The 26,061-nt window shown below is 44.5% G+C and overlaps 1 protein-coding gene across 2 annotated transcripts in view; it reads left to right on the top strand.

The window, feature by feature from the left end:
• Positions 1-6,145: 6,145 nt before the first annotated feature.
• Positions 6,146-26,061, top strand: part of tes (testis derived transcript (3 LIM domains)) — a 56,968-nt gene continuing 37,052 nt past the window's right edge. For both annotated transcript variants that reach the window (XM_078416661.1, XM_078416660.1), the window contains exons 1-2: positions 6,146-6,288; positions 15,360-15,445. In XM_078416661.1, coding sequence (XP_078272787.1) covers positions 6,262-6,288; positions 15,360-15,445 — 113 coding nt within the window. In that variant the 5' untranslated portion in view covers positions 6,146-6,261. The remainder of the gene's footprint in view (positions 6,289-15,359; positions 15,446-26,061) is intronic.

Genomic DNA, 26,061 nt, shown 5'->3' with positions numbered 1-26,061 from the left:
CTGAACGTTATTCCCTTATCATGTATCTATACACTGTAAATGGCTCGATTGTAATCATGCATTGTCTTTCCTCTGACTGGTTAGCACGCAACAAAAGCTTTTCACTGTACCTCAGTACATACGACAATAAACTGAACGGAAACTGGAACTGAATTGAAATGAACAGACTATACTCTGGTAGACACAACATGCTGGAGTAACTCAGCGGGCCAGGCAGCATCTCGGGAGAGAAGGAATAGGTGACGTTTCAGGTCGAGTCCCTTCATCAGTCTGAAGAAGGGTCTCGACCCGAAACGTCGCCCATTCCTTCTCTCCTGAGATGCTGCCTGACCCGCTGAGTTACTACAGCATTTTGTGTCTACCTTTGATTTAAACCAGCATCTGCAGTTTTTTTTCCTACAGAATATGTACTCTGGTTTGCTGGTGATTCAGCGTTGATCAAACTCAGCGGGATCGGCAGCATCTCTGGAGAGAAGGAATGGGTGACGTTTCAGGTTGAGACCTGTCTTAAGTCTGATCTTTGGTTTCCTCCCATGCTCCAAAGATGTACAGGTTTGTAGGTTAATTGGCTTGGTATAAATGTAAATGGTCCCTAGTGTGTGTAGGATAGTGTTAATGTGTGGGGATCGCTGGTCGGTGTGGACTCGGTGGGCTGAAGGCTCTATTTCTGAGCTCTATCTCTAAAAAACCTTTTTTTTTTAATGCTAATTACTGACAAACTGTTTCTTCTCAAGCTTGTCCCAAATTAGGTTAATAATTTAGGACTGAATAGAAGAAAGTTTTATTTTTTGCTTTAGTTTTAGAGTTACATTATGGAAACAGGCCTTTCGGCCACTGAGTCCACGCTGACCATTGATCAGCCATTCACACTCGTTCTATGTCACCCACTTACTCATCCTCTCCCTGCACAGTAGGGACATTTTATGGAGGCCAATTAACCTACAAATCCACAAGTCTTTAGGATGTGGGAGGAAACCGGAGCTACTGGAGGAAACCCACTTGATCATAGGGAGAACGTGCAAGCTCCACACAGACAGCACCCAAGGTCAAGATTGAACCCGGGTCTCTGGCGCTGTGCGGCAGAGGCTTTACAACCTGTGCTACTGTGCTGCCCCACTCATTGGGAATGTTACAAATCTTTGGAATTCTCTACACAAGAGGGCTGTGGATTCGAGGTTATTCGAGCAAAGGATTTTGACCAATATGGAGGCAAAGGATATGATGGGACAGTGAAATTGTGTTTTGGATGTTTCTGCTTTCTTCAGCTTTGTTCTCTTACATCTTCATAGTATGATGTGGACAAAACGCATCAACATCGTGCAATGTAGCAACTTTATCTGTTTCACCTTTTGCTAGGTTACTGTTACTGGCAACTTCACAGATCCTTATTAATAATCAGTATCATTGAATCAAAGTCCTGGGATTCTTCTGATCCAATCATTTTGATGATTGGTAATCAGGGCTAATGGAATCAAGGGATATGGGGAGAAGGCAGGCACAGGTTACTGATTGTGGATGATCAGCCATGATCACAATGAATGGCGGTGCTGGATCGAAGGGCCGAATGTCCTCCTCCTGCACCTATTTTCTATTGTATCTATATTTAACCATTGAAGTCAGTAAAAGGGTTTATTACATTGATGTTTTGGGGCCCGCGGTTGATGGAAATGACAGAATGGATTAAATAATACAGTCCCATCAGTCATCATATCTTTCTTGGCGATTATGATATTTGTGATTTCTTGCTTGGGTGAATGACAGGGCCCTGTTCTTGATCCACCTTCAGAACTCTCACTCCTGTCCTCGAGGGAGGTTCAGAGTATCCTCTAAAGACAAAGGAGGATCACTTTTTTATGTGGGCAGGGCGGAGTTGTACATTACATGCTGACAGTGGTGCAACGGTAGAGTTGCTGCCTCACAGCGCCAGAGACCCAGGTTCAATCCTGACTACGGGTGCTGTCTGTATGGAGTTTGTACGTTGTCCCTGTGATCGCGTGGGTTTTCTCTGGGTGCTCCGGTTTCCTCCCACACTCCAGAGACGTACAGGTTTGCAGGTTAATTGGTTTGGTATAAGTGTAAATTGTCCTTAGTGTGTAGGATGCTGCTTGTGTGTGTGGGATGATCACTGGTCACCACAGACTCGGTGGGCCTAAGGTCCTGTTTCCGCACTGTATCTCTAAAGTCTAAATCTGCTTCAAACAAGAAACGAGTTCAGAAAAGATTTATGAGGATGTTGCCAGAACTGATGGGCTGAACTTTCTGGAGAGGTTGGGCAGACTAGGACTCTATTCCAAGGAGCACAGGAGGCTGAGGTGTAATCTTAATAAAATCATGAAGGGATTGGACAAAAACAGTCTGAAAACCCAGGGTAGGAGGAAATCAAAAACCAGAGGACATACGTTTAAGGGAAGAGGGGCAATATTTAATATGGAGCTGACAGCTTTCTTCACTCAGAGGGTGGGGAGTATACAGAACAAGATACCAGAGGAGATAGTTGAGGCAGGTGATATAACAATATTTGGACAGGTACCTGGATAGAAGAGGTTTAGAGTGATATTGGCCAAATGCAGGCGAATAATAATATGCCTTTATTGTCATTGTACACAAGGTACAACAAAATTAGAAATGCTACAACTGATAACAGTGCGACAGTGCAGAGACAATTGCACAGACATACGAACCAACATAACAAATGCCAGTATCATATAAAAACCGATTTAAAATCCTAATAAATAATGAGTGGGTTAAACACTTAATTTTTTTTTAAATAAAGTTTCTTTTTTTGAAAATGATAGTAGCCGATCATGTGCTTCCTCCGTTCACTGTTCTTATGGCCCAGGGAAAGAAACTGTTCTTGAGTCGATTTGTCCTGGCCCTTAGGCTCCTATAGCGCCTCCCAGAGGGCAGGATAACAAACAATTCGTGTCCCGGGTGAGTGCTGTCCTTGATTATGACTCTGGCCCTGCTCAGACAGCGCGAGCTGGTGATGTTCTTCAGAGAGGGTAGTGGACAGCCGATGATTTTCTCTGCTGTCCTGATGACCTTTTGGAGGGCCTTCTGGTCTGCAGCCGAGCAGCCAGCATACCACACAGTGGTGCTGTATGCCAGTACGCTCTCGATGGTGGAGCGGTAGAAGGTCACCAGCAGATTCTCCTTCAGTCTGTTTTTCCGAAGTAATCTTTAGGAAATGCAGTCTCTGCTGTGACTTTTTCACTACCGCCTTGGTATTTGCAGCCCAGGAGAGGTCCTGGGAGATGGTGGTCCCCAGGAACTTGAAGGTGGAGACCCTCTCCACTTCCTCCCCATTTATATGAAGTGGGGTGGAAGCCGCTCTTTGTTTCCTGAAGTCCAGCACTATTTCTTTTGTCTTGCTAGTGTTTAGTGCTAGATTATTTGCCTCGCACCATCCGGACAGAGCACAGACCTCGTCTCTGTACGCAGACTCATCCCCTCCAGTGATCAGATCGACCACAGTTGTGTCGTCTGCAAATTTGATGATAGAATTGGAGGGGTGGATAGGAGTGCAGTCGTGTGTGTACAAGAGCATAGAGGAGGGGGCTCAGCACACAGCCCTGCGGGGAGCCAATGCTAAGCGTAATGGTGGAGGAGCTGTGGGGGCCGATCTTAACAGATTGGGACTAGCTTAGATGTTGCACCTTGGTTTGTGGAAGGGTTTGGTCTGAAGAAGGGTTTCGACCCGAAACGTCACCCATTCCTTCTCTCCAGAGATGCTGCCTGAGTTACTCCAGCATTTTGTGTCTACCTTCGATTTAAACCAGCATCTGCAGTTATTTTTCCTACATTCCTTGCATCGTGGTTTGCCTGAACAGGTTGGGCTGAAAGGCTTGTTTCGGTGCAGTATAACTCTATTGGTATTAAAACAGTTCATTTATATATACACACACGCTGATTTTTTTTCTCATTTATTACATTGTTTACAGAGTACTATGTTTACATATTCTGTTGTACTGCTGCAAGTAAGAATTTCATTGTTCTATCTGGGACATATGGCAATAAAACACTTTTGACATGTCTGTAATGTTATCAGAAAATGTATGGACCTGCATCTAAATCATAACTTTTTAAAACGAATACGAAGAGGTGGCTGTGCCTCTCCTAACCACCCCCCCCCCCCCCCCACCACCACCACCCCCCCCCCCCCCCCCCACCACCACCACCACCCCCTCCCCCCTCCCCCCCCTCAATATCACGGTTATTCATTACAATGGTTCCTCCATGAATAACGTAAAGCACCGAAAAAGTAAAAGTAGGTGTTTTTTCCCCCGATTAACTTCCAGCCTTCATCTTGCTTACTGACAGTTTATTCCCAGCTGTTATCAGGCAACTGAATCATCCTACCACAACCAGAGAGTAGTGCTGAACTACTATCCACCTCTTTGATGACCTTCAGGCTATCCTTGAATGGACTTTGCTGGCTTTACCTTGCACTAAAAGCTATTCCCTTATCTGTATCTAAACACTGTAAATGGCTGGAATGTAATCATGTATTGTATTTCTGTTGGCTGGATAGCACGCAACAAAAGCTTTTCACCAATGCAAGACCAATTGTTTCTGCCTGCCCCTGTCCCACTGAATTGATTTCCACATACCTCGACTCCATCCTATCCCCCCCATGTCCAATCCCTCCCGATCTATGTCCAAGACACCTCACACACCGCCCGTCTCTTTAATGACTTCTGCTTTCCAAGCCCCCACTCCCTCATCTATATACTAAAACTCTCGTTTGTTTGTTTATTTGTGATCGAACTTCAGCCAAAACGGTACAAGATAGCGCCACAATTTTAGGCCCACCTTACTCACCGTCGTCGCTTTAATGGTAAAAATGTTAGTTTTATTGAAATTGGTGTAATATTTTTTAAGTTATTCACATTTTTTAGTTTTTAAAAACCAACGCATGTGCAGTCGGGGCCGGTCCACACGTAAGATGGCTGGCAAACCAGCGCCTACACTTACGTAACATGGCCGCCGGGTGATTGCGCGTGCAGTTGGGGGGAAGGTCGTTATTTTCGTTCAGCTCCCACTTCCCGCCAGACGCCCGTTTGGTTCCGCGGACCAAGTGGGGGAGCGTCACCGCCGCCGTTCCAAATCCCGGGCGTCTCCATCATGGCCGCCGCTCCGGAGCCCCCGCCATCACCGCTGCCACTGCTCCGGTGCCCCCGCTATCACCGCTGCCGCCTCTCCAAACCCCGGGCTTCTCCACCACGGCCGCCGCTCCCCCCCAGAGCCCCCGCCATCATCGCTGCCACTGCTCCAAACCACGGGCGTCTCCTTCACTGCAGGGCCCCGGAGCCCCGCTGATCCATCGCACCGCCACCGCCGACGCTTCATCTTCCTGCTCTAAACCCCGGACGTCTCCATCATGGCCGCTGCTCCGCTCTCCAGCTCCCGCTCAGCATCGCCGCTCCTGCTGCCGCTCTCAGCCACGGGCACCTCCTTCACCGCTGAGCCCCAGAGCCACCACCGCCGAGCAGTTAAAGGTCAGACTAATTAGACCATGTGGACCCGCTGGGCCCAAACACCCCCCCTGCCCCTCCTCTTCCCGCCTCCCCCTTCTCCCCTCCCTCTTCCCCCCCTCCCTCTTCCCCCCCTCCCTCTCTCCCCCTCCCCCCCCCCTCTCTCCCCCTCCCCCCCCCCTCTCCCCCCTCCCTCCCCCTCTCCCTCCCTCCTCCCTCCCTCCTCTCCCCCCTCCCTCCCTCCTCTCCCCCCTCCCTCCCTCCTCTCCCCCCTCCCTCCTCCCCCCCTCCTCTCCTCCCCCCTCCCTCCTCTCAGTGCTCAGGGTGAGCTACTTGTAGCCAGTGAGGCAGAGTACCACTCTCAGTGCACAGAGTGAGCTACTTGCACCAGTGAAGCACTCATTGTCTCAGTGCTCAGGGTGAGCTACTTGCTGCACTCCACGGCTGCCTGGTGTATTTAGTGGTGTATTTAGTGGAGCACAATTGCCCTGACGTTAGTTAGTTAGTTAGTCTGTATGGGAGTGAGTGGGGAGTGTGTGCGAGCAGCAAGCCGCAAGCCTTGTGATTTGCTCATGTTGCGGAATGCGGACGGTAGCGGAAGTGCTTGATGGAGCACAGGGAGTGGACAGAGTAAAGTAACTGCTGGCTGGCTGGCTCAGTGGGGGTGTCACCACCACCACCACCACCACCACCCCTCCCCCACAACTCTCTTCCTTTACAGCAGCAGCAGCCACTTACTGACTGACTGACTGACTTACTTACTTACTGCTCCTCTCGTTGGAAAGAAATGGATTTAGAAAAAGAAGTGAAAAAGGTAAGAAGAATGAACGTTGTGCTTGTCTGCTGAGCCCATGCCTTCTCTGTTCAATGGGACTGCACCCAGTTAGTTGATCGTTGCCTTTTACTGAGCGTTTCCCACCTAATGAATTATGCACCATCTCTGTTGAAAGATTTATCAGCCCAAATGCTGACGATGAATTGTACTTGAGAATCTGGCAACGATTGAGGCGGTAGAAAGGTCATGTCTGACATTGAATTGTGTGGGGAAGGAACTGCAGACGCTGACACAAGGCAGACACAAAGTGCTGGAGTAACTCAGCGGGACAGGCAGCATCTCTGGAGAGAAGGCATGGGTGACGTCTCGGGTCCAGACTTGAGCTGAACAATGTACAACAGGTTACAAACCTCACGCAGATCCACTGTGAAAGGGGAAATGACTGAACTGTGACATCGACGTAACTGTAATGAGACTCAGACGGTGATCAAAGTGACCACTCCTTCAATTTCTGAGTTACTCATGTCACGTCTCTGTGAGTAACAGGTCGAGCTCAATGTTGGGTCCAGCGGTGAATCACAAAATCCAGCCTTGTGCTTAAACGTTTCCAAGTGCAGCGTGAACGGGGACAATGAGAAACCTTTGTTCAAAACCATCAGAAGAAGTTTACAGCTAAGTGGTTAGTGAAGTGTGCTGCCCGTTGTGATGTGGGCAATGTTGCACTTAGTGAATGCAGAGCAAAATCTCAAACTACACTCTGACACCATCCAGATAATGTGCTTTTAAATGTTACTTGAGGGGTTAATGATGATCCGCACAAAAGGGGAAATTTGCATCTTTAACTTGAAAGCAGAACTGTGGAATTATTCACATCTCGGAGTTTGTGCAGGGTCAGACAAAGTTTATGTGTAGGAAGGAACTGCAGATGCTGGTTTACACTGAAGATAGACACAAAATGCTGGAGTAACTCAGCGGGCCAGGCAGCATCTCTAGAGAGAAGGAACAGGTAACAAGAAGGGTCTCGACACGAAACATCACCCATTCCTTCTCTCCAGAGATGCTGCCTGTCCCGCTGAGTTACTCCAGCATTTTGCGTCCATCTTCAGACAAAGTTAATGCCTTGTCTGAAAGTCAGCTTCTCTGGTAGTGCTTCACAATCTCAGTGTTACATTGGGCTCTTGGGTTTTTGCTAAAAGTCCCTGATTAGGATTTCACTCTTAACTTTCCGATCATTGAAGATGAGAGTTCTAATCCTGATCCACAGATGTGACATTGGGTGGAGGTGTAAGATCCCCTGAGCAGTAGGAAAGTTCCCCTGAAGGTCTGGCCCTCTTGTATTGTCCACAGCATTGACACAATGGACCTGCTGATAAAGTATCGCAGTGCTGCTCAGTGTTGGGAGCACTGGCCACACGTATCTGCAAATGCATTGCCTCCAGCAGTTTGGGTTATTCTGAATACAGACTAACAAAGGGTATTGTGTAAAAACAAGCGGGATTTAGTTTTACATGGGCAGCGGTAGAGTTGCTGCCTTACAGCGAATGCAGCACCGGAGACCCGGGTTCGATCCCGACTATGGGTGCTGTCTGTACAGAGTTTGTACGTTCTCCCCGTGACCTGCGTGGGTTTTCTCCGAGATCCTCCCACACTCCAAAGACATACAGGTTTGTAGGTTAATTGGCTTGGTAAATGTAAAAATTGTCCCTAGTGTGTATAGGATAGTGTTAATGTGCGGGGATCGCTGGTCGGCGCGGACCCGGTGGGCCGAAGGGCCTGTTTCTGCGCTGTATCTCTAAAAGAAAATTTCAATCCCAGTTTTCTGGATGTTTAGAGTATCTGTACTCCACTGTAATTTAAAGAATTTTAATCAGAACATGTGGGTCCAAATAAACAGTGAAGGGTTAATCCATATTTGAGTGCAACACATTAGTAATATTTCTGCAGAATTATCATGTCATCAGTGTCTTGCCTTTTAATGTTATATTTAAACATTCAGTAAAAACAGCAAATGAAAGATTTGTGTTTTTTCATTTTGATTCTTATCGTGTATTTTTAATGTTATCAATATCTTCAATCAGCTTAATCATATTTCCTGTCAAGTGTTTAATACAGAGGAGAGGGCGTTGCTGTCTTAACTGTTACTTTCATTACTAAATTAGGATACATTACTAAAATGCTGCATATTAGGTGTAGATTTGGATGAGAATGTAAAAGGCATTTGCTTACTAAAATAAGTAACGTTAAAATGGGTGGTATGGTAAAAGGTGAAGATGGTTATCTAAGATTAAAGTAGAATCTTGGTCAAGTGGGCTGAGGAATGGTCAATGGCAACAAGTGCGAGATGTTGTGTTTTGGCTGCAACTGGCCTTGATTGCCAGCTACATTTAGAACTGTGAAATGGCACCAAAACCTAGCGACACTTGAATACACACTCAGTGGGCTGTTTTTATGCACCATGGAATTAACTCTGGATTGTATTTATGTACGGCAATAATCTTACTGATCTGCATGCAAAAAGAGAATCACTTGTACATTGGTACATGTAGTAGTAAAGAAACCATTGGCAAGTCAAACCAGAGGCCTGAGGAATGTTGTAGAGTAGAGGGATCTAGGAGTGCAGGTATATAGTTCTTTGAAAGTAGTGTCACAAGTAGATAGGACAGTCAACAAGACTTGGTACATGGCCTTCACCAGTAAGAGGATTGAGTATTGAAGTTTGGATGTTATCAACAGTTGTACAAGATGTTGGTGAGGCCACATTTGGACAGTTTTGGTCACTCTGCTGTAGGAAGGATGCTGTTAAACTGGAAAAGCTCAGAGAAGATTTACGAGGATGTTGCCAGGATTTGAGGACCTGAGCAATATGGAGAGGTTGGGGAGGCTAGGGATTTATTCCTTGCTGAGGGGTGATCTTGTAGAGGTGTATAAGATCGTGAGGGGAAGAGAGAGGATAAATGAGTCTTTTACCCAGAACAGGGTACATAGGGTTAAAGGCATTTGGATGGGTTAGGGTGAGGATAGGAAAGATACAGAGGGATATGGGCCTAATGCGGGCAGGTGGGATCAGTGTAGGTGGGGCATCCTGGTCTGCATTGGTAAGTTGGGCTGAGGGGCCAGTTTTCATGCCGCTATGACTCTGAGAGTACACCACTTTACAAGTAAGAACATGGTTATGTGGATGCTTTGGGACACGCTAAATATTTTGCCAATCAAAATGGCAAATGCATTTCAATCCTGTTTCCCTCCCTTAACATGCCGAGAAAAATAAAGTTGAATTATTCCCTAATGTTGGATATCAAAGGTTCCTCAACTGTTTTCCAAAGACCGCACGCTTTGTATGCCACAGAGTTATTCAGAAAGAATGATCAGTTACTTTGTAGGTAGGCACAACATGCTGGAGCAACTCAGCGGGTCAGGCAGCATGTCTGGAGAGAAGGAATGGGCGACGTTTCGGGTCTTCAGTCTGAAGAAGGGTCTCTTTCCAGAGATGCTGCCTGACCCGCTGAGTTACTCCAGCATTTTGTGTCTACCTTCGATTTTAAACCAACATCTGCAGTTTTTTTTCCTACACACCAGTTACTTTGTTTTAATTAAGTGCATTAAGAGAGAAGTGAAATTGAGAGTCTCGAGCTATTGCCCTTCAGGTGTTGCAATGGGAGGTTTTGCTTTTGGGTAACAGGAGAAAGTTACCTTTTGATAATGCAGAGCTCCTTGAGTATTCAGTGCCATTGTGAGAGCTGAACCAAACAGGAGAGATGTTGCAGCAACAGACTACTGAATGTGGAAAATGCTGCACCAGTGCTGAGATTTGTGGACTTTCTATTAACCCCAGTTATGAAACGCAGGTCTGCCAGGTATTCTTGTTGCAGCAGGCCTCAAAGTCATAGAACACGACACAGCAGTAGCAGGGAGTAACTTCACCAGCAGGGCGGCAGCATTTCAAGGGTGTGGCTCATCCCCACATCAAGGTTATTTAGAAATCAGCCCGTGTTTTTTTTTCTTTTTGAAGAAGTGATGCAAATTCTACTTTAAACATTGACTTTGAGCATGGTGGCGCAGCGGTAGAGTTGCTGCCTTACAGCGCTTGCAGCGCCGGAGACCCAGTTTCGATCCGGACTACAGGCGCCGTCTGTACGGAGTTTGTACGTTCTCCCCGTTCACCTGCGTGGGTTTTCTCCGAGATCTTCGGTTTCCTCCCACATTCCAAAGACGTACAGGTTTGTAGGTTGATTGGCTTGATGTATGTGTAAATTGTCCCTAGTGCGTGTAGGATAGTGTTAATGTGCGGGAATCGCTGGTCAGTGTGGGCTCGGTGGGCCGAAGGGCCTGTTTCTGCGCTGCATCTCTAAAAACTAAACTAAACACAGTGTACCTTTTAACAGGTGAATGAATGAATGAATGACATCTCAGTGAGGTTCTTTGTTTGGCATAAACAAGTTTGCAGAATGACAAACAGTAGGTCACCACATACAGGGTGCCAACAAAGTCACAATGTAAAACGGCTTGAATCGTTAACTTTGTTTTCATCTCTACTCATTTAGTCACAGATTTAATGGCGCTGGATTCTCCAAGTCCCTTCTCAACAATGTTGACAAACTCAAACGGACCAACATCTTGATGGTGTTCACAAGAACGGGTCAGAGTCTGGACATTTTTGGGGAAATGACAGATCCTCTGACATTTCATAATCTTGCCATCATCAACAAGGCACAGTTTAGGAATGGAATTCCACTACAGCGCGATGGCCTTGGCGCGCAAAGGTTTAAACAGAGCGTGGTCAGCTTAGTGCATGGGAATCTCAACCAAGAGCTGTTGGCTACAGCGCTATGAAGTTTAAATATAACGCTACTTGCAGCAGCGCTGTGGGCTTTAAACGCAGCGTAAACAGTGTAAACACAGCGCTATGGGCTTTAAACACAGCGCTATGGGCTTTAAACACAGCGTAAACAGTGTAAACACAGTACTATGGGCTTTAAACACAGCACTATGGGCTTTAAACACAGCGTAAACAGTGTAAACACAGTACTATGGGCTTTAAACACAGCGCTATGGGCTTTAAACACAGCGCTATGGGCTTTAAACACAGCACTATGGGGTTAGACACAGCACTAAGGGCTTTACACACAGCACTAGGGGCTTTAAACACAGCACCATGGGCTTTAAACACAGCACTATGGGCTTTAAACAGCGCCATGGGCTTTAAACACAGCACTATGGGGTTAAACAGCGCTAGGGTTTACACACAGCGCTAAGGGCTTTACACACAGCTCTATGGGTCAAAGACTGTTCGGGCAGAATTCTCGTACAGCAGCATAGTGTGCCTTTGCGGAAAGGTTCTGATGAAAAATCATTAGCTCAAATTATTAACTGAATATAACTTGGCCTTCTGAGTATTTTCAGCATTTTTATTGTATTTATTGCATTTGGCTTTGAAATGAATGTGTGTGCTTGCACCTTTCTGTATTTTTGGTGCTTATATCATTTTTTGTTTTGTTTTTGGTCGCTCCCAATTCTTGCTGCTTTTCTGATCCAGTGATGAATGATTTCTAATGTAGGATTAGCTTTTGACTTGGACAGGTGGGGAAAGAGGAATCGCCAGTGGTGGTGTTTCTTGCACTGAATGCCCTTGTAGTTCATTGTGGTTCAAATGACGGGTTTGCAAGATGCTGCCAGATTGATGCATGCCGTGGCCTCGGTAAGCTGCTGATGAAGAGGGTGACGCTGTAGGATGTTGATCGGACCTGCTTGATGTCATGTCACAGAGTGATGCAGTGTGGAAACAGGCCCTTAGGCCCAACTTGCCAAAACCAGCCAACATGTCCCATCTACATTAGTCCCACCTGCCTTGTTTGGTCCATGTCCCTCCAAACCTGTCCTGTCCATGTACCTGTCCAACTGCTTCTTAAACATTGGGGTAGTCCCAACCTGAACGACCTCCTCTGGCAGCTTGATCCATGCACCCACCACCCTTTGTGTGAAAAGGTTACCCCTCCGATTCCTATTAAATCTTTTCCCCTTCACCTTAAAAACCTTGGTGTAGCACTCATCTATTTCTGTGGCAAGAATCACATTGTGCTCCCGACTTGTGGCTTGCAGATGGTAGACATGGGGTATCAGGACATGAGGATATGCAAGATACGTGGTCTTGCAATCGGCATCTTTAGAAACAAGGAATTGCAGATGCTGGTTTAGTTTAGGGATACAGCATGGAAACGGGTCCTTTGGCACACTGAGTCCGTGCTGATCAACGATCACCCATACGCTAATTGTAACATACACACTAGGGACGATTTATAGAAGCCAATTAACCCACGAACCTACATGTCTGGGGGCAGAAACTGGAGCACCAGATGAAAACCCACGCGGTCACATGGAGAACATACAAACTCTGTACAGACAACACCCTCAGTCAGGATTGAACCCGGGTCTCTGGCATTGTAAGGCGGCTACTCAACTGATGCGCCACTGAGTTTGGTTATTACAAAAAAAGGACCCAAAGTGCTGAAGTAACTCAGCGGGCCAGGCAGCATCGCTGGAGAACATGAACTGGGGACATTTTGGGTCCCCAACTGAACTGTCACCTGTCCATGTTCTCCAGGGATGCTGCCTGACCCGCTGAGTTACTCCAACAGTTTGTGCCTGTTTTTTGTAACCAGTGTATTTATGCTGCTCCAGATGAATTTTGGATCAATGGTAACTTCTTACAGGTGGATGGGTGTGGTAATGCTTTGAACATCATAAGGTTAGCAGTTGGATTCTTGCTAGCTATAGTCAGTGAGTCAGTGCCGGTAACAATGCCAGCCAGACTCTTTATCTGGGTGTAGTCAGTTGTGTTGCTGTTAGTGGGAGCCTGCTTTGTCCCAATTAGCTGCTGCATTCTGTACATTACATCAGTGAAAATACTTCCCGTACTTTTATTGACCATGGTATTTATTCACAAAATGCTGGAGTAACTCAGCAGGTCAGGCAGCATCTCAGGAGAGAAGGAATGGGTGACGTTTCGGGTCGAGACCCTTCTTCAGTCTGAAGACGCTTCTTCAGTCTGAAGACGCTTCTTCAGTCTGAAGAAGGGTCTCGACCCGAAACGTCACCCATTCCTTCTCTCCTGAGATGCTGCCTAACCTGCTGAGTTACTCCAGCATTTTGTAAATAAATACCTTTGATTTGTACCAGCATCTGCAGTTATTTTCTTATACTATTTATTGACCATGGAACACATGTAGGTGTCCAAGAATCATGAAGTGAGACATTTAACTTGAAGGCAATCTATTTTTCTTTAAGCTAATTTAGACCAAGTTCTAATTCTGTATTTACCTATTTTAAAATTTCATTTTTGCCTCAGTTTGGAGGATTAAAACATTATTTGGTAAACTTGTCTTTTGGCAGTATAAACATGCATTGACAACATTCTAATGCATGTTTATACTGTTTATACATGATAGTTGTAATTTGAACCAGGCTGCATAAACTAGTTGGTTTTGGGGGAAAGGTACTGTTTCTATTAATTTGATTGATGGTCTGTATAAAATGTGCATCTGTAATATCCTCTGTAATCTGACAGTTGAGAGTGACTTCAGACCAGCTGTTTTGCATATGACTGCTGTTAACAATTGGCGGGCATGGATAATCGCATATAGTTTTTTTTGTTCATTTTTAATGCGCAGGGCCTTTCACTTTGACAGGCATCCAGATGTACTTTAATAATCAAGCTAGAGTTCCAAAACCTGATGTCAAGTAGTTTGTGTAAAGTAAAGCTTTTTGTCAAATGAGCAACAGTGTTGGTTGTGTTCCAATTTGTCTATGTCAAATACTTCCTTCAATCTGATAACATATTTGCAGTCTGTATTTAAAAGGGTACTAACATGACTGAAATGAGAATCATTTTGGTATGTTTAAAAATACATCCAGCTCAAAAGCAAATCTTTGGAATAAATTGGAGATTTTTGTTTTGGGTTAGCTTCAGATTAAAATGACCCTAAAAGGTAAAATCTCGTTGCGTTTGCAGTGTTTCTGACTATTTGGACTGTTCAGTATATTTTGTTCATCAGTTAAACAATTTTAGGGCCAAAAAGCTGAGAAATAAAAGATGTCTGCTTAATCTCATATATGGAACTACTTTTTTTAACATGCAAAACTAAACAGTTTATCTGTTGAGAAATAATACATGTAGACACAATTGTAGATGAATCTGCTGTACAAAGGTTGTGCAGCAACATTTTATTTAGTAGATTTTTACAAATTGGGAATACCAATCCTTAATAAAGATTAACCAGATCATACATTACTAATTGAAACAAATCAAAATAAATGATCTGGTTGTATTAATTGGATGCCATATTGCTAACATTATCTCTTAAATTTCAGGATCTTAGAAAAGTCCTAACGGCAGATCTATGTGTTGGAAGGAACTGCTGATGCTGGTTTAAACCAAAGACAGACACAAAATGCTATAACTCAGCGGGAAAGGCAGCATCTCTGGATAGAAGGAATGGGTGATGTTTCGGGTCGAGGCCCTCCAGACTGAGTCTGGGGAGAGAGAGATACAGAGTATAGGGTGTGAAAACGAGACAAAGGAGAAGGAGGCTCAAGGAACATGCAGAATAGATCATTGTTAGCTTGGACCAGTGGTATGAATATTGATTCAACTTGAAGTAACCCTTGCTTTCCCTCTCTATCCCCCCCCCTCCTCCCCAGTTCTCCGACCAGTCTGACTGTCCTCGATTTTATCTCTTGTTTCCTTTGTTGTTGCCTTATCTTAGCTAACAATTCTCTTTGTCTCATTTTAACACCCTCATACTTCCTTATCTCTGCATCTCCCTCTCCTCTGACTCTCAGTCTGAAGAAGGGTCTCGACCCGAAATGCCATCCATTTCATCTCTCCAGAGATGCTGAGTTACTCCAGCTTTTTGTGTCTGTCTAACGGCAGAACTACTTGTGGTCAATGAGCAAATGTGGTTTGGCTGCCATGCTTATGTTTCCTATTACTGTAACTGAAGTACTTAGAAACCATTGTTAGTTTTCCGACAAATAGTTGCATCAGTTTATGTTTAATTATGTGGTCCAAAACATCATTTTTCTTGGTCAACTACAGTTTTCTTTCCCCCTAACAGATGACCCTGGGGCATGAACAAGGAGCAGGAGCTCCTTGCCTGAAGTGCAAGGATAAATGTGAAGGATTTGAGCTCCATTTTTGGAGGTAATGTATGTTTAATAAATAAGTAAAAAGCCCCTCCCCTTTCCCGTGCTTTCAAATCCAGTGCTTTTCCTCGATTAAATGTCTCTTGTTTCATCTCTTTTGTAGGTAACTCTTATTTCCCACTCTACTCCCTCCTTTCATCACCTATGAGTGGAAGATGCTTGGTCTGCAGATTTATTTGTAGGATTTTAAAGAAATTATTCTGTAGCTTCAGGAAAGGGCTTGTTTTAGAGACATTTCTTTGCATTTTTAAGTTGCATTTTATGAAGAGAAAATATCAATTGATAATAATAACATTGTCCTGTCTCATCTTGGTGTACGAAAGAACTTCAGATGCTGGTTTAAATCGGAGGCAGACACAAAATGCTGGAGTACCTCAGCGGGACAGGCAGCATCCTCTCCATAGATGCTGCCTGTCCCGCTGCGTTATCCCAGCATTTTGTGTCTACCTTCATCTTGGAAACTGAATAACTATTTCTTTGACCTCTGCATTTCCACCTGAACCCTTTTTAAAAATAGAATGACAACTATTCTAATTAAGTACAATGGAATTTTATTGGACTGAAATGAGCATTGTTATTTATTTAGGTATTTTATTGAAAATTTTGCATTATTATTTCCATGGTGGGTTGTATGTTTCCTTACTAGCAAACCAATAGGCATTGATCAGGAAGCATCAGAATGCATGATTTGTATCTTGTATCGATAGAGTTAAATGTTAAAAATTCAGTGAGTCGATTGTACTTCTAGTTTGCAATTATAATTTTTTTGTAGTGCATAAACTACAACTTTTGCATCAAATTTTCATGACAGTATGTTAGAAAAGCAAACTTTTATTGTGGAACAATTTCAGTCTGAAACATTTGAATTATCCTGAACTTAGGGCAGCACAGTGGCATAGCAGTAGAGCTACTGCCTTACAGCGCCAGAGACCCAGGGTTCCATCCTGACTACAGGTGCTGTCTGTACAGAGTTTGTACGTTCTCCCCATGACCTGTGTGGGTTTTCTCCGAGTTCTTCGGTTTCCTCCCACACTCCAAAATTGTACAGGTTTGTAGGTTAATTGGCTTGGTATAAAAGTTTTAAAAAAATTGCAGGGTAAGTAAAATAGTGTTAATGTGCAGGCATTGGTGGGCTATCTCTAAGCTTTTTTTCTCTTTTGATTTCAATGTTTGCAACACTGTTTTTAAATGGTTTCACTGTCAATTTAAGACAGACAATTATTCATTGTCACAAGTGATTGGCAATATATCCCATGCTTTTCTAAGCAATTGAACCCCTCTGAAAGAAAGAAATTACATGAATAATTACAACAGAGAAAATGTTATAATCATCCACTTTCTGTTTGAAAGTCGGTATGCACCTTTTGAAAATTTTTGATCTATTTGACGATTTTGCAGTATTTCTGAAACTCAGCCTAAAACCACTTTGGTTTAATTAGTCTCTTTTTCCATATTTGATGAGTTATCTTTGAATTGATGAGCATAGTCATTCAAGGCCTAGCTAAACATTTTCATTTAACTGTCTTGGAAATATTGTGCAGATGGCACTAGGTTTGTTTATTATTCAATGAGATACTCTCTCATGTACATCATAGAACTAAAGAACGCTACAACCTAGAAACAAAGCAATGATCTCACCAGATCTCTCCCTGCTCTGATCCCTGCAAGCCTTTCTGGATAAAAGTACATCATCCTACTGACCTGTCGTATGCCCATCACTGTTACGATGATGATAATAAGGACCTTTTTTTTCCCCTCCTTTAAAATCTTACAGTCATAACCAAAGATGTAATTTGTTGCTGGCAATTCCAAATTAAAACTATCCTGCATAACAACCATGACTTATTTTTCTCTAATGTGAATTCCTTGACGTTGCAGCATTGCTGCTGCCTGTTTACCAAATTACCTAGTTGCATTTAGAGGCAATTCAGATAAGGGAATTGGAATGGTCCACTTTCCTTGGAAAGTTTGGTTTAATCAGAGTTGTAATTTAGGACTACTCTTCAATGGGTGTTTTTTGACTGTAAACGTTTACATACAAGCGCAACAAAAATGGACAATAAAGCTAGATTGTGAAGAAAAACTGGTACTGTGTTGCCAAACATTTGTCCAATTACCTTAAAAGTGGACCTAATAACAAGTGGACTCCAGCTCTGCATTCATTATTTTCTCCTTGCCTAACGATACGATAGAACTTTATTTATCCCAGGAGGGAAATTGATCTGCCAACAGTTATAAAATACAAAATACATGAAACATGGAATTGAGGTGATGAGAAGAAAGGCTTGGGGGATGTGCAAAGATTGTGGGGGGGGGGGGGGGGGTCAGTCTTAGACTCAGTCTACCCCACGACAGAAGGGGGAGGAGTTGTAAACTTTGATAGTCACAGGAAAGAAGGATCTCCTGTGGCGTTCTGTTCACAGTTCTACCAGATAGGCATTATGATGGCTAGTCCTAAACACTGCCCAACACTGCACTCCTTGCTTCCCAGCTTCTGTTTGGTGTGCAGACTGTGCTCATAATGATGGCTGGCCTTGGAACTTATTTTCCATAGTGATGAATTGCTTCTGATTTGGACCACTCTAGATGGGGTGGAATAGGCTGAACATCCTCAAATGAAATTGCTTATAACCCTCCTTTATATTGGAAAAGATTGATGGCAAACCAGCCCAATTACCCCTTTAAACAAAACATGCCTTTGGTTGTCAATGAACTAGTCTAGCAGAAACCTATCCAAAAGTTCCTATGTAATCTTTTAAATAGGTTTCTGAACCAAGAAAATCCTACTGGAATCCACTGGAGGATCTATTTCTAATGTGACGAGGAGTGGGAAGAGATGTACAAACTGGTTTAATTTTAAATTAAAGTTAAAACATGCGTTTATGTTCAAGTCATATAATATACGTGTGTGTGTGTATGTGTGTGTGATTTAACACGACTTGAGCACATCTATATATATTCTTTTTTTACTATTTATTTTTATTGAAGGAAAGATACAATACGAATGATGTTATGCATTACATTCCCCTCCATTTTGGTTTTTATATATAACAACAAAAATAACCCTCACCCACCCCTTTGCAGCTGATGTGTTCACAATACATCATATCACAAATACAAATGCACAATTTGAATGCAAAACCTCTCCATTCTTCCAAGACGCAGGCCCATACATATCTACAACATGTCAGATGGTTCAGGATTCTCTCATTCATTATGCATCAGCCATCCTGTGATCAGCACTTGTGTAAACAAAAATAAATAAATAAATAGAAGTAAAACATAATTAAAGGCAGATCCCCAACTACAGTCAAGTGCCCTCAGTCAGTGGGTGGTTCTTTTAGACTCTCAAAGTATGACAGAATAGGTTCCCATTTTGAATAAAAATTTCTCACAGACCCCCTCAGTGTAAATTTGATCTTTTCTACTTTTAGAAAAAACATTACATCCTCTAGCCAAGCGGCAGCAGATGGAGTTGTAGATTTCCAGACCAGCAAAATTCTCCTACGGGCCAAAAGTGATGTGAATGCAATGATGTCAGACTGGTTCTGAGGCAATGGCATCTGGTCCTAGACCAGTGGAAACATCCTCTCCACACCCACTCTATCCAGGCCTTTCACTATTCAGTAAGTTTCAATGAGGTCCTCCATCATCATTCTCACCTACAATGAGTACAGGTCCAGTGCCTTTAAGCGCTCATCATATGTTAACCCTCTCATTCCTGGAATAATTTGTGTAAATCTCCTCTAGACCCTCTCCAATGCCAATGCATCCTTCCATAGATATGGGGCCCCAAACTGCTCACAATACTCCAAATGCAGTCTGACCAGTGCCTTATAAAGCCTCAGCATTACATCCCTGTTTTTGTATTGTAGCCCTTTTGAAATCGCTGCTAGCATTGCATTTGCCTTCCTTACTATCGATTCAACTTGCAGATTAGCTTTTTGAGAATCCTGCACTCACAACTCCCTTTGCACCTCCAATTTCCGAATCTTTTCCCCATTTAGAAAATAGTCTTTATTGCTTCCACCAAAATGCATGACTCCACACTTTTCTACGTTGTATTCCATCTGCCACTTCTCTGCCCACTCTCCCAACCTTCCAAGTCCTTCTGCAGAGTCCCTGCTTTCTCTGCACTACCTGTCCCTCCACCTATCTTTGTATCATTTGTAAACTTGGCCACAGAGCCTTCAATCCCCTAGTCCAAATCATTGATGTACATCGGCCCCAGCACCGAGCCCTGCGGAACACCACTCATCACTGGCAGCCAACCAGAAAATGCCCCCTTTATTGCCACTCTTTATTGCCACATAATTTCCCTGGATTCTCTCCACGTCTCTTCTTAAATAAAGGCACAACACTAGCTATTTTCCAGTCCTCTGGGGCCTCACCTATAGTTAGAGAAGATACAAAGATCTTCGTCAAGGCTCCCACAATCTCCTCCTTAGCGTCTCTCAAGTATTTCAGATAAATCCGATCGGGTCTTGGGAATTTATCCATCTCGATGCTCTTGAAGACCCCAACAACTCCTCCTTGTTAATCTCAAACTGCCCTTGCATTTACATATTCTTCACCCTGATCTCACTGTCCTCCATGTCCTTCTTGATGAAAACAGATGCAAAGTACTTGTTTAGTACTTCCCCACCCTACAGCATCCCCACACTCCAAGCACACATTCCCTCCTTTATCCTTGAGTTGCCCCACCTTCTCCCTGATTGACCTCTTGTTTTTAATATAGGTATAAACAGCTTTGGGACTACCTTCAATCTGACTCACCAAAGCCATTTCCTGGCCCCTTTTGGCCCTTCTAATCATCCACTTGAGTTTTTTCTCCTTTCTTTAGCCCTCCTTTGGCCCTGGTAAGACCACATCTGGAATATTGTGTGCAGTTTTGGTCTCCTAATTTGAGGAAGGACATCCTTATAATTGAGGCAGTGCAGCCTAGGTTCACGAGATTGATCCCTGGGATGGCGGGACTGTCACTTGAGGAAAGATTGAAAAGACTAGGCTTGTATTTACTGAAGTTTAGAAGGATGAGAGGGGATCTTATAGAAACATATAAAATTATAAAAGGACTGGACAAGCTAGATGCAGGAAAAATGTTCCCAATGTTGGGGGAGTCCAGAACCAGGGGCCACAGTCTTAGAATAAAGGGGAGGCCATTTAAAACTGAGGTGAAAAAAAACTTTTTCACCCAGAGAGTTGTGAATTTGTGGAATTCTCTGCCACAGAGGACAGTGGAAGCCAAATCACTGGATGGATTTAAGAGAGAGTTGGATAGAGCTCTACGGGCTAGTGGAATCAAGGGATATGGGGAGAAGGCAGGCACGGGTTATTGATTGTGGATGATCAGCCATGATCACAATGAATGGCGGTGCTGGCTCGAAGGGCCGAATGGCCTCCTCCTCCACCTATTTTCTATGGTTCTATGTTTATATTCCTCAGAGGTCCCTCCTGTAATTAAATTTCCATAATGTCCACAACATCATAGTCCCAAGCATCAACCCAAGCTCTAAGTTCATCTAGTTTCTCCACAATACTCCTTGCATTATATAAACACCTTTCCATGCTTCCATCAGCATCACCATATCCCTTCACCTCTCCCTGTCTGTCTTTCCTTTGAGACTAACTGGTCCTGACCTCTACATTCCCATCAATCCGTCCATTTTCTGACCTACTAGCTGGGATCCCACTCTAACCTACTATTCTGGTTCTCACCTCTGGTCCAACTTCACAACCTTGCCCACCTCCATCTCTGTCTAGCTGCTGAAATCCTATTTAACAGCTGCCTATCTCAATTCCAGACCTGATTGACCCGAAACGTCAGCCATTCCTTCTCTCCAGAGATGTTGCCTGTCCTGCTGAGTTACTATTGCATTCTGTGTCCATCTTTAAACTTCTCCAATATTTGCCTCTGAGTTCCAAACTCTGCTACTTATATTCTGTCCTGTACCTAGCCCTGTTTATTCTGTCCTGTACCTAGCCCTGCTTTCTCTCAATCCTATGCTCAAGGATCTACAGTACATTGTTTCCCAGACCTGCAAGGTATGACTTTCTCTGCAACCCTTCCCCCACCCTATATCATTAATAGCTTCCAGACTTTTTTCCCCAGTCCTGGCCCCTTGCAACTCTGTTTCCTCCTTTGTTCAACCTCTCACTATCTCAGCATTTTTATTACATGAAACCAAAGGCATGGTGGTTTTCAATTAAATGTTGATGTATTTTTTGTATTACGTTACATGTATACAATTTCTAACTAATATGCAAACTTTTCAGTAAATTTTTGATCTGTCATTTTTTTGAAGCAACTCACCAGTACAACATTAAATATGTGTTGTTACAGGTAGATAGGATAGTGAAGTAGGCTTTTGGCACGTCAGTCTTCAATCAAGGAATTGAGTATAGAAGTTGGGGAGTTATATTACGGTTGTAATGACATTAGGGAGGCCACTTTGTGTTCAGTTTTGATCACACTGCTAGATGAAAGATGCTGTTAAGTTGGAGAGGACACAGAGAAGTTTTACAGGGATTTTACCAGGACCTGAGGGCCTGAACTATAAGGGAGGCACCAGCAACATGCCTGAAATTCAAGAGTCAGGGGACAGAAGTTAGTGGAGTTGCTATTACAAAGGAGAAGGTCCTTGGGAAGCTGAAAGGTCTGAAGGTAGATAAGTCACCTGGACCTGATGGACTGCCATTATTCAATTCTGCTTTGGCACCTGATCCATATGCTGCCTCGTTGTCAGTCTGCTTGTCCAACACCCAGGACTAGATAAACTGAAAATGCTTTCCATCAAATGTTGGGAAGGCCAAGGCCATTCATTGTCTTCAGTCTGCATGGCAACTGCATACTTTGCCCATTGATTCCATTCCATTTTTGGCAATGGTCTGGGCTGGGGCTGGGGCCGGAGCCAACTGTTCAATTATGGTGTCATTGTTGCCCATAGAATAAGTTGTTAATATTGCAAATACTCCATCCAAATCCATGGCCATGCATCTCTTGCAGTGCCTGACTGCTCCATCCAAAGCTCCCCAGCTTTTGAATCTTTCATCAAATCATCCAGACCATTCTCATAGAAACAAGGAACTGCAGAAGCTGGTTTACAAAGAAAGAAACAAAGCGCTGGAGTAACTCAGTGGGTCAGACAGCATCTCCAGAGAACATGGATAGGTGACGTTTATGGTCGAGATCTTCTGCTACATTTTAGGTCAGGACCTGAACTCTAAATGTCACCTATCCATATTCTCCAAAAAAATCTGCCTGACCTGCTGAGTTACTCCAGCACTTTGCGTCTTTTTTTTGTGACAATTCTTGTACTGCTCTGTGTATCTTCTCACCTACCACTAGACACAAGTGAGATCTCATCCAAAATGCTGTCATCAACACACACCGTCACGGTATTCCCCTCAGCACCTCAATTTCAATATTCGTAGTTTTTTTCATATCCCACCCTCTCTTTGATGTCAGTGTTCCTCCAATTCCACTCTATTGCATGTGTGCAATTTTGTTTGTTACTTGATCTCAGTCTTAGAAATTCCAGTTCAGTTTTATACTGCCATCATAGTGTCTGTCCTCACATTCTCCATCATGGTCTGGTTTGGCTCAGCCACCAAGCACGACATCTGGAGGCTGCAACGGATCGTTCGATCAGCTGAGAAGGTTGTTGGCTGCAACCTTCCCCCCATTGACGAACTGTACACTGCAAGGGCCAGGAAGTGAGCGGGCAAGATCATCTCTGACCCCTCTCACCCTGGCCACAAACTCTTTGAAGCACTTCCCTCTGGAAGGCGACTCCGGACTGTCAAAGCAGCCACAGCCAGACATAAAAACAGCTTTTTTTCCCACGAGCAGTAGCTCTACTCATTCTTCACATGTTTAAATTATAATGTTTTATTCTTAATTGTTTACTGTATGTCGTGTTGTTACTTGTGAGCAAAGCACCAAGGCAAATTCCTTGTATGAGAAAATAACCGCAAATGCTGGTACAAATCGAAGGTATTTATTCACAAAATGCTGGAGTAACTCAGCAGGTCAGGCAGCATCTCGGGAGAAAAGGAATGGGTGACGTTTCGGGTCGAGACCTTTCTTCAGACTGATGTCAGGGGGGCGGGACAAAGGAAGGATATAGGTGGAGACAGGAAGATAGAGGGAGAACTGGGAAGGAGGAGGGGAAGGGAGGGACAGAGGAACTATCTAAAGTTGGAGAAGTCGATGTTCATACCACTGGGCTGCAAACTGCCCAGGCGAAATATGAGGTGCTGTTCCTCCAATTTCCGGTGGGCCTCACTATGGCACTGGAGGAGGCCCATGACAGAAAGGTCAGACTGGGAATGGGAGGGGGAGTTGAAGTGCTCGGCCACCGGGAGATCAGTTTGGTTAATGCGGACCGAGCGCAGGTGTTCAGCGAAGCGATCGCCGAGCCTGCGCTTGGTTTCGCCGATGTAAATAAGTTGACGTCTAGAGCAGCGGATGCAATAGATGAGGTTGGAGGAGGTGCAGGTGAACCTTTGTCTCACCTGGAAAGACTGTTTGGGTCCTTGGATGGAGTTGAGGGGGGAGGTAAAGGGACAGGTGTTGCATCTCGTGCGGTTGCAGGGGAAGGTGCCCGGGGTTGGGGTGGTTTGGGTAGGAAGGGACGAGTGAACCAGGGAGTTACGGAGGGAACGGTCTCTGCGGAACGCAGAGAGGGGAGGGGATGGGAAGATGTGGCCAGTGGTGGGGTCCCGTTGTAGTTGACGGAAATGTTGGTGGATGATTCGTTGGATCCGCTGGCTGGTGGGGTGGAAGGTGAGAACGAGGGGGATTCTGTCCTTGTTGCGAGTGGGGGGAGGGGGAGCAAGAGCGGAGCTGCGGGATGTAGAAGAGACCCTAGTGAGAGCCTCATCTATAACGGAAGAGGGGAAGCCCCGTTTCCTGAAGAACGAGGACATCTCTGAAGCCCTAGTGTGAAACACCTCATCCCGGGCGCAGATGCGGCGTAGACGGAGGAATTGGGAGTAGGGGATAGACTTTTTGCAGGGGACCGGGTGGGAAGAAGTGTAGTCCAGATAGCTGTGCGAGTCAGTGGGTTTATATGTATACGTACTTGGCCAATAAAATGTATTCAATTCAATTAATAAACTTGGGTAAGGCCTGAACCTGTGAAGCACCCTCCTTGAGCTGCCTCCCTCCTCTACGTACCTAACCTCCATCTGTGTGGGCTGAGTTTTTTACTGACTGAGGTTCGTAATTCCAACCAGGACTGATGGCATCTGATCTCTAAGACTGAGACCAATACGTGACTGAACATGGAACTCTGAAACATTCCAGTTCTGGACCCCAGTCCTGCTGGAATTCTCAGCGTTATCTTGGAGTTGCTCTCTCTCTGATCCTACTGTGTAACAGGACAAGGTATCACAAAATGCTGGAGTAACTCAGCGGGTCAGGCAGCATCTCAGGAGAGAAGGAATGGGTGACGTTTCGGGTCGATACCCTTCTTCAGACTGAAAGACTGTCTAAGAAACATAGAAAATAGGTGCAGGAGTAGGCCATTCGGCCCTTCGAGCCGGCAATATGATCATGGCTGATCATCCAACTCAGTATCCTGTACCTGCCTTCTCTTCATACCCCCTGATCCTACAACAGCATATCTTCACATTCTGCACACACACGGCCCTGTGCTACTTTAATGAAAAGCTTTGGGAACCTCTGCTCAATTTGTTCCAAAAAAGATCAAGACACGGATCAAAGACGCCGTCATTGCCAATCTACCTTCTAGGGGTTTGTTAGTAACTCCGAACTAGGCAGCGTACCGTGGCAGAATGACATGAGCTGAAGACCAGCAGCAAACAGCCCACTCCACAAGCAGAGGTCCACCACTCCAGGAAGAGAGCCCCCAAACGACCACAACCCAAGCCCCTTTTCAGTGCCCCCCACACCCTCCCAAAGGAGTTTATTTTTCGATGCAGTGCATTGGTTGTGTTGGTTTGTTTCAATGATCGAAAAAAATTCAAAGGGTTCGCCTTTAAATGCAGTGAATTGCTTGTCTTTGTGATTGCTTCATTGATCTAAATAAATGAAGAGTTCTCATTTACGTGCAGTGCAATTCCTGTGTCAGTGTTTATTTCATTGGTCAAAATGAATGAGACTAGAATCTTTGAATGAGATGCCATGAGAAAGTTCTTAGAAATTCAGACTCCAAATTTTTTTTTAAATCACCAAAATCAACTTTATAGAAACACACTATATTCCTATGAAAGGTAGATAACTACATGCAAAAATCTTTAAAAAAAAATAAACTTCAAACAATTACAAAATCTACCTAAAGAGTGGTGTGTCCGAGCCTTGGTGTCGGTATGGTCAGATGCCCGCCCCCCTCTGACAGCATCGTGGTCTCTGCCCCCATTCCACAGCTGGCCGTTGCAGCTGAACTTCTGTGGACGGGGTTTGACGGTTCCTGTCACAACTTGTCTTCTCCTGATCCCGGTACCTGTCGCCGGTTGACGTTGGTAGTCGCCAATGAAATTGATCCGTCCTCAGTACCGGCGACAACCTCCCACACCTGGCAACAACCTGCGACAGCGCCCACGACAAGCTGCGATCATCGGCGTCAAGCCAGCTGTCGCAGAAAAAAT

The sequence above is a fragment of the Rhinoraja longicauda genome, chromosome 20 (genome assembly GCF_053455715.1).
Source record: "Rhinoraja longicauda isolate Sanriku21f chromosome 20, sRhiLon1.1, whole genome shotgun sequence".
In the NCBI taxonomy this organism is placed as follows: domain Eukaryota; kingdom Metazoa; phylum Chordata; class Chondrichthyes; order Rajiformes; family Arhynchobatidae; genus Rhinoraja; species Rhinoraja longicauda.
This window is presented reverse-complemented; position numbering and strand designations above follow the sequence as displayed.